The sequence below is a fragment of the Apaloderma vittatum genome, unplaced genomic scaffold, assembly GCF_000703405.1.
Source record: "Apaloderma vittatum isolate BGI_N311 unplaced genomic scaffold, ASM70340v1 scaffold23426, whole genome shotgun sequence".
Lineage (NCBI taxonomy): Eukaryota > Metazoa > Chordata > Aves > Trogoniformes > Trogonidae > Apaloderma > Apaloderma vittatum.
This window is the reverse complement of record NW_009721576.1, coordinates 24,318-32,836: the sequence shown is the minus strand read 5'-3', so window position 1 is coordinate 32,836 and position 8,519 is coordinate 24,318. Positions and strand designations below refer to the sequence as shown.

At 38.9% G+C, this 8,519-nt stretch overlaps 1 protein-coding gene across 1 annotated transcript; it reads left to right on the top strand.

Moving 5' to 3' along the window:
- Positions 1–19: 19 nt before the first annotated feature.
- TTC14 (tetratricopeptide repeat domain 14) lies at positions 20–8,508 on the top strand (the record flags this gene model as incomplete). Its single annotated transcript, XM_009871457.1, has 11 exons — positions 20–143; positions 361–560; positions 924–1,008; positions 1,098–1,227; positions 1,703–1,855; positions 2,525–2,596; positions 3,977–4,096; positions 4,180–4,302; positions 4,961–5,078; positions 6,982–7,091; positions 7,524–8,508. Coding segments are annotated over 11 exons (2,220 nt in total), but the record flags the coding sequence as incomplete, so codon positions are not given.
- Between the last annotated feature and the right edge of the window lie 11 nt (positions 8,509–8,519).

Here is an 8,519-nt window from a genome sequence, read left to right as displayed (position 1 = left end):
ACCGGGTTCTCCCTCCCCCAGGAAAGAGAGCGCGAGCCTTGACACCGAGATAAAGCGCTTCATCGCCCAGAAAGCCGATCTGCTCTTTGCCCACTCCTGGAAACCCAACGGCCCGCCCGCAGACACCATTGAGGAAGATGAAGGTGAGGCCTGGGCGGCGGCTGGGTCGTGCCAGGACACTGCTCCAAAGTCAGCGGTGTTTTTACAAACGGGGTGAAAGCGGCTGTTGTTTTTTGTGGGCTGTGCTCAGGCTTCCTGTTACTTCCCATCCTATTTTAACGTGCTTTGCTGTGGTGCGGGATTTGTGTTTTCAGGCTGTAACTTGGTCGCTTGTAACCGCAAAGGTCTCCTGTGTTGCAGAGTGTTACGCGGTCATGCCCCCCCTGGAACGGTTCATGGATGTGCCCAGGGAAGAAAGGAGAGAATACTTCTTCCGAGACATCGAGCGTGGTGATATCGTGATTGGGAAGATCACGTCTATTCGTGAATTTGGCTTTTTCATGGTGTTGATTTGTCTGGGAAGTGGTGTCATCCGGGAGATTGCAGATATAGAAATCACTGTAAGATATAGCTTTGATCGGTGTTTTATTTTTCTGAATTAGTAACCGTTTAACGTGTTAGTTGCCTCTTCCGTCTCTTAACGGAGTGGTCTGTGTAGAGGGGAAGCTGACCTTTGGGGTGGTGCCTGGTATCTGAATTTAATTTGTGCACAGCTTATGATACTTAACTGAGTCAGCAAACACTTCTTTTTATAACCCCTACTCCATATATATTGCTTTCGAGTTGAAAGCTTCCTAATATATGGATGCATAAATTTTTAATTGAGCTAAGCCATGCTTTTAACTAGTACAGCTCTGATGTGCACTGATTAAATTAATCTTCTTTTGTCTTGTTTATTATATTCTTACCTTCTTCGATTGCAGGCTCTTTGTCCTTTGAGAGATGTGCCTCCTCAAAGCAACCATGGAGATCCTTTATCTTACTATCAAACTGGAGACCTGATTCGAGGCAAGTAGCTGCGAATGTTGTCAGAAATCCTTCTGTCTTGGTTTTGAGACATTTCTGTAATTTTGCCATAACTTTTATTGTTTCTATAGCTGCGGTCAAGGATGTTGATCGTTACCACGAGAAGCTCACGGTGTCGCTTTACAGCTCGGCACTTTCACCCAGTCTTTCCAGTACAAAGCTGGGTGTCATCACTTCCGATGACTTCCCGTTACATTACAGGTGAGAACAGGCGATTCAGCTCTACTTGCTAAATGTATTCAGTGTGTCTGAAGAGCATCTCCGACAGACTGCGCTTTAAACTTGTTGGTGGTGTTTCTGATTTAATTGGATGCTTTTGGATAATATGTTATCGGACATTATTGGATCCAATATTATCGGATAATAACGTAGTTTCTGTTGTTCATTTCTTTAATATACTTGTTTCTTAAAGTTTTTTAATTGCCTTCAGAAGATAAAAGGAAATAGTTATCTGCGATTTTTGTAATGGTTTTGTTTGTCTTGGAGATACCTGTATGGGTGCCAAGATAGGCTTCAAAAGCTGGCTTAGGCTAAAGGATACAAGGATTGCTAAACATTAGGAAAACGTAAGCCTGTAAAAGAAAACAGTTTGTGAGCGGTAATAAATATCAATATAAGCATTTTTATTCTGAGCATATGCATCGTGTCCTTGTGTGCGTTGGTGCTTTTTTTTAAGGCGAAGTATGGAAGTTGCTAATACAGCAGAGACATTTGAAGAGGTTTTGCGTCGTTCCCCAGGATTCGCTAATCCGTCATTAGTTGAATATTTAGCGGAGAAACTAGGACTAAGTGAATCAAATCCACCGTCTTTGTTGAGAAGTCTTCAAATGTAAGTGATTTTTACATTGTTCCTATCCTGTAGCTTTGTGGAGATTATTCTAATCCATTGAAATAGATTCGTGAGTGGACGTTGTAGACTACTTAAACCTTTTTCGTTTTGATTTCCATGACTGCAGCTTATGTGTCCTGAAATATTTAAAAGCAAACTCTTCTAGAGCAAGAGATTTACATTTAAAATTCTGTTGCTCTGAACAAACAAGTCACCATATTATACTAAAAGTTTGATACCAAATACTTTAGAAATTTATTGCTTAGATCTTGTCAGCATCTCTGGATTGAAACGCAGGGTATTTAGATTGTAATGTTTTCCATTGACTCACAATGTGTATTTTAGTAATAGACGTAATTACTGTTGTAAAATTGGCTTAAGCATATGCAGTGATTGTTTTTGTGAGCCCTATATATATTGGGACCCAAAGCAGATGTAAATATGGTGTTTTTGTTAAATTTATTGCAGCTGTGCTAGTTGAGTTCAGCACTTTTAAGAAAGATTGGGGAAAAACTGCTTTCAGAAATATGGGAGAACATTCCTGACTGAGGCAGAGGAGTAAGGCATTGTATAAATAGTATTTCAGCCTATTTCAACTTATTACATATTGGGAGTTTAATTTTGTAGACTCAGAAGGCCAACTTGATGGTTTTGTTTTTTTTCTTGAAGGAAAAATTTCGATGAAGAAGATTTTGCCCCTGCATTGAGGAAAAAGCAATCCGCGTCTTGGGCCTTGAAATGGTATGCAGTACTTTTTCTTGGCAGAGCTTATTGTTAGATACGATTAGGCTACAGGTTGTATTTCCTAAAAGAAAATACAAATTGAACTACTTTTTCCACTGCACCTGTAGTGATATAACCAGAAAGGTCTTCTTAGAAGTAACCTAACTGCCAAGTGGAGACGAGACAGATAAAATGTTGAGATTTGTTTCCAAAATACGTGTCAGGTTTGAGGAAGAGCTTCTTAAAATATTTATAATATAGTGGCATGTTGATGAGATGAGGACAAGATTTGTGACAATACCAAGTACACAGTTTTCCATTTTATGTTGGGGTGTTGAATGACCTAATACTTCTCGTCATGCCATTTGAGCCTCAGGCTGTAGATTTAACAGATATACTTGCTGTCTTTGAGAACTTAAATGTGTTTCCCTGCCTGCATTTGGAACAGCAGCTCTGGAGAGGTGCTGTTGCTTTTACATGATGCGCAGAGCATTTGGGCAAGCTACAGGATGAAGAGGGCAGAAGTAAGAGAGACTTTTCTCCTAAAAATGTAATTTCTTTGTGGGAAAACTTCTCTTGACTCTACCAGCTTTAAAAAAAATCTGAATGAAGCCTCAGTATTTCTGGTTTCTGTGCTAACAAAGCAGTATTTTTCTGAAAACAATAATGTTTTGCAAATTCGATTAATTGCAGAAAGAAGTTGCTTATAATGTCAAGTTAAAACTAAATTCTATTTTTTAAAAAAATAAGCTGTAATTACAAGTTCTGAAGTTCTACTTATACCAGTTGTCTTCCAAAAAGTTAATCTCTTGGCAACCGTAGAAGAAAGGCCCATGTAATATGAAATGTAAAACCTCAAAATATCTGAGTTTGAGATGAGCTGGTTTCAGTGTGTATCATCTACCTGTCTCGCCTCATCTTGTTGGTCTAATGGTGATTTTTAGTTTTCGATATAATTAAGCCTGTTCCAGTTCAATGGTCGTAGGTCACACATAAAGTTTTGGCAGAAGAGTGGTTAAACATTCTTCCCATAAATGACAACAAACAGTGTAATGTACTTGCATTGTCTGTGGAAATGCTCTGCAGTGCCTTAAGATTTGTGGATTAAAGATAATGTGCTGCTGTGGAATTGTGTCACTATCACATTCATTGAAAAGCCAGGGATAAGTATGTTATCATAGAATCATAGAACAATTCAGGTTGGAAAAGACCCTTGGGATCACTGAGTCCAACCATTGACCCTACACTACAAGTTCACCCCTAAACCCTATCACCCAACACCACATCTCCAAGTTTTATTTCCTATCACTTGTTTGGAACCATAATTTGGAAGTAATTAACAGTTCAAAATTGGTGTAGGCTAACTCTACATAATATTTTCTCAATATTTTTCTACAGCGTGAAGGCTGGGGTTGATTATTTTAAAGTCGGGCGCCACGTGGAAGCCATGAACGAGTACAACAAGGCTTTGGAAATTGATCCACAAAATGTTGAAGCTTTAGTAGCACGTGGAGCTCTGTAAGTCTGCTTGTTCTGGTGGTTTTTCTACTTTGTGAGAGAGAGACATCACTACAATCTGTGCAACTTCTCTCTGGTTCCAGGTACGCAACAAAAGGAAGTCTGAACAAAGCCATAGGTGATTTTGAAATTGCTTTAGAAAACTGTCCTACCCACAGAAATGCAAGAAAATACCTCTGTCAGACACTCGTGGAAAGAGGCGGGCAGTAAGTTTTGGGGTTGTGTTTTTGTTTGGTTGTTAACAATTTTTCTCGGAATATTTTTTAATACCATTCTACATAGTATGCAGAACGGCATCTTTCCATCCTGGCTATGTACTTAAAAAAACAAACCAAGTCTCAGTTGGAAATACACCTGCTTGTGCAGTTGGTTTCTTCTTTATGCTCTGCCCCAATTAAAATGCTGGCAAAATATTTGACATTTAGTTAATTACATCCTTTCACTGGTAGGATATCAGGCATACATAAAGTCTTCTGAAATATTTGAATGCATTGCAATAAATATTTTTAAAGGAAGTATTTGTAACAAAATGATGTTGTTACTCTGCTTAAATATTGGTTAGGCACTGTAACACAACCTTTTTACTTGTGACTGTTCAGGGAATAGATTTCTTTTGAGTTCTGTGTTAAGAAGGAAGAGTTTTGAAACTGGACTTGACATTTCAAAGAATAGCATTACCGATGATGATTTGGAGATAATAACATGTCAGAAATACTATTTTATTTCTGTAGTGAGGTGGGCTAAGATGATTGATAGGTTCTTGGAGGGATGTAGTGGTAGCATCATAGTGCAAGTAAGAAAGGTAGTCCCAAAATAAGAAGAACCTGTGCCTTAACTATATGTGAATTATCACTTGAATTTTAGGTTGGAAGAGGAGGACAAACTACAAAATGCTGAGAATTACTATAAAAAAGCCTTAAGTTTGGATGAGACTTTTCAGGAAGCAGAAGAGGCTTTAACAAAACTCCGTAAGCATATGCAGGTGATTCTTTACTTTCTATTCATATAGTGCTCTGGAGGACAATAAATGAACATCACAAATCATATTAAATCTTTGGAACAGGGAGATTTTAAGTCAATGGCTTGTCTTATTCTCTGCTTCCCTTCTCCACAGTAAATCTTTTATAGTGAGCATTATGGCTGTACCTACCAGAAGAAAAGTTCTCTTGATGACCTCACTGCTTTGAACAGGGTAGTAGCGAAATGCCAAACAGTGAGCAGAGCCTGTGAGCTTTGTCACCTAAGCAGGGATAAGAATATCCCATCACACAAGCGTGGTTAATAATGTTAAATTAAACCATTCTGTGAATACAAACATGCAAAGTGTGAAACACTTAGGCAAGCCAATTAAACATTGCACACTGTCATACCAGCCAGATCCTGGGTGTTCGGAGTTTACGAAAAGATAAGAGTGACCCCAGCTAAAGCTAACTCATGAGAGGGAAAGTTAAGATGTAATCTAAAGGAGAACAGCAGGAGGGTGGGGAGGCAGTTTGAATATCTTAGCTCTCTTCTCTGCCGTCTTGTGTTTTCTTTCTTCTCTTGCATGCAGCATGTTTCCCAGGTGAGCCCTGGTGGGTCTCTCTGCTAATCTGAGTTGTCGTCTTTTTTCCTTATATTTACCTCCTTCACTTGTGTTATCTTCCAGAGAGGATCAAAGAGTAAAATAGAGCACTGAGGAACAGATTTGTTTTGTTCTATGCTCCCACATGTAAGGAAGTACATGCACTGGGGTAGATGGCCTTAATCGACACTTCTTCAGTTGGTGGAGCCATAATGCTTGACAGGTTGTGTTGAAAGAAAGGGGAAGAGGAGATCTGACAATCTTTTTAGTAAAACTCAACTATATCAGAGAGAAACTGTTGTGTGGTGTTTGAGCACTATGCATGTTTGGTTGCTTTAGAAGGAGGTGTTAGTCTCAGTTAAAGTGAAGACTGTTGTCAGCAAGCAGGAGATAAATTTTACTCTCCTTCAGCATTTTCCGTTTTTTTGTAATTGATGCAGCACATAAAACCAACAATGCTAGCTGTTCTTTGTTGCTTTGCATAGCCTTAACTGCAATTAAGGGATTCCTTTGTTATATCTCTTAAGGCGGTTGCCAAGTTTGGAAAACAATCTAGAGTATGAACAGAGCTGCTCTTTAGGACTGTAGATGGCAGAGTAGATTTAAGTAGTTTAAGGATTATTCATCTGGTGAGATGCTCACATAAGGCTGATACTATCACTGTTGCACTAGAATGGCTGAAACAGCACTGACGGGTGTTTTCCTGTAATACTGATTATGTGTTTTTCTCCAATGCATTTTCTCCTGAATTGGACCGTTGCTGTATCTGACATCTGGTGCTGCTCATCACCCACAAATCCTTGGAACATGATTTCTTACGTAAACTATGCGTCAAACTGGTCTGTGAAATTGTTACAAAACGGTTTGTATTCAAACATGGCCACCCTGAATGTGCTTTGAAATGGGTTCTGCCATGTTTTACTTATAAACAAAAACTACCTCAAACCTTTCTCTTTTATTTTTTTCTTTTACCTTTTTCTTCTTTTCTATACGTTGGTACTACTGTGTTTTTCTTGCGTATTCTATTTGTACCTTCTGGGCTCCATGCTTCATGGTGTGCTGGATCACGGGTACCACTGCAATGGCTGGCCAAATATATTTTTTTAATGGGATAAAAACTGCAATATGGTCCTTAATGTAAACCTGATTATCACAATGGCCAATGCCAAACTCCTGAACAATATTAACTTTTCATCTGGGAATCCTGGTAAAACATCGCTGATGTAATGATACATTTGAATGGATCTGGGGACCTGGGGAAAAATACTGGTATTAATACTTTTAATGTAATTTTTTTTTACGATGCTTGGCTTCAAAAAAGAAATCTTTGGAAATGAGGGAGAAACAAGCTGCCAAAGAAGAGAGACAGAAAGAAAAGAAAGTAGAAACAAGTGCAGAAAAATTGCGTAAGCTTTTAAAAGAAGAAAAAAGGTAACACTTTTATATTCAGTATAATAATTCTGTGGCAGTAAGTGCAGATAAGACTGGGCACTAGCCATTTCCAAACAGACTGATGCTAAGCTAGGTAGAACTTCTATGTACATAAGCTGCTTTTCTTCTAGATTTTTTTTGTGCATATGACCATTAACAGAGAAGTGGAAGAGAAGTTTTTAAAAAATACTTTGCAATGTGAAGTACTTGCAAAGTGTAATGCCTATTACGCTGGGAAGGATGCCTTTTATGACAGTTTGTTCAGTGGATTTAGTCTGAATTTTTCGGTAAAGAAATTACTTTTGAAATTGTCTTCCCAGGTCAGGCTCAGTTTCCATTCATGCCTTATAGTCCAATCTCAGATTTGCTTTCTACATACAGTATTTGCCTAATATTGAAGATTTTCTCTCACGGGTTAATTATATATTTTAGGTTGAAGAAGAAAAGGAAAGTATCGCCTTCCTCCTCTTCCTCCTCCTCCTCCTCCTCCTCATCATCATCATCATCATCGTCGAGTGATTCTTCATCAGATGTATCAATTTCTTCTTCCTCTTCCTCTGATCACAAGAAACGTAGGAAAAAGCGTCGGAATAGGTCTGAGTCTGCCCGCAGCTCCAAAAAAAGCTCATCTAGAGCCTCTTCCCATTATAAAGATCAGACTAGGAAAGAGGAGTGGTATTCGCCTCCGGCTGATACCTCTGCTTCTTTTCTTAACCAAACTTTTGAAGTGGAAAAACTGCTGGAAAGGCAGGACAGCTTAGTGTGTCCAAAAACAGAGGTAAAAGAGAAAGACAGACACTGTTCTTTTTCGAGGACTTCAGGTGATGATGAAGACTCTTTTGGAGGTAGGTCTGAAGATTCAAGAGATTCTTACAGTAGCTCCAGAACTCTACCAAGTAGTAGCAAAACTGAAAAGTATGGGAAACCAGACAGATTTTTCTCTAGTTGGAGGGGTTCTTCGGGTTCATATCACAAGTCAGACGATAAACCCAGGATGCATTATTTTAGGAGAGTAGAAAGGGATGTAGAGGGGCGAAGAGAGCAGTTTAAAAAACATGGCCCAGGTCAAGACAGGTATTACACGTCTCCAGCAAGGTCTGACTATTCTGGTAAGTCCATGGGAAAATACAGACCGTATTCTAGCACCTGCTTACGTGAGGGGGATAGAAGTTATGATAGCGATAGGCATGTGTTAAGTCAGCATAAAAATGAAAGCGAGTATAAGAGTAGGAAAAGAAGTTATGAGGACACTAATAAAACAAAGGAACCAGACGAGGAAATGTCATTAAATGATACAGCAGAAACAGAAAGTGGCAATAAAAGAAACCTGCCCGAGAACTTAGTTAACATATTCAATCAAATAGCTGAGTTTGAGAGAGAAAAAGGAAGTAAACAAAAGAAACAGTCAAGTATTTAAGGCTATTCTCA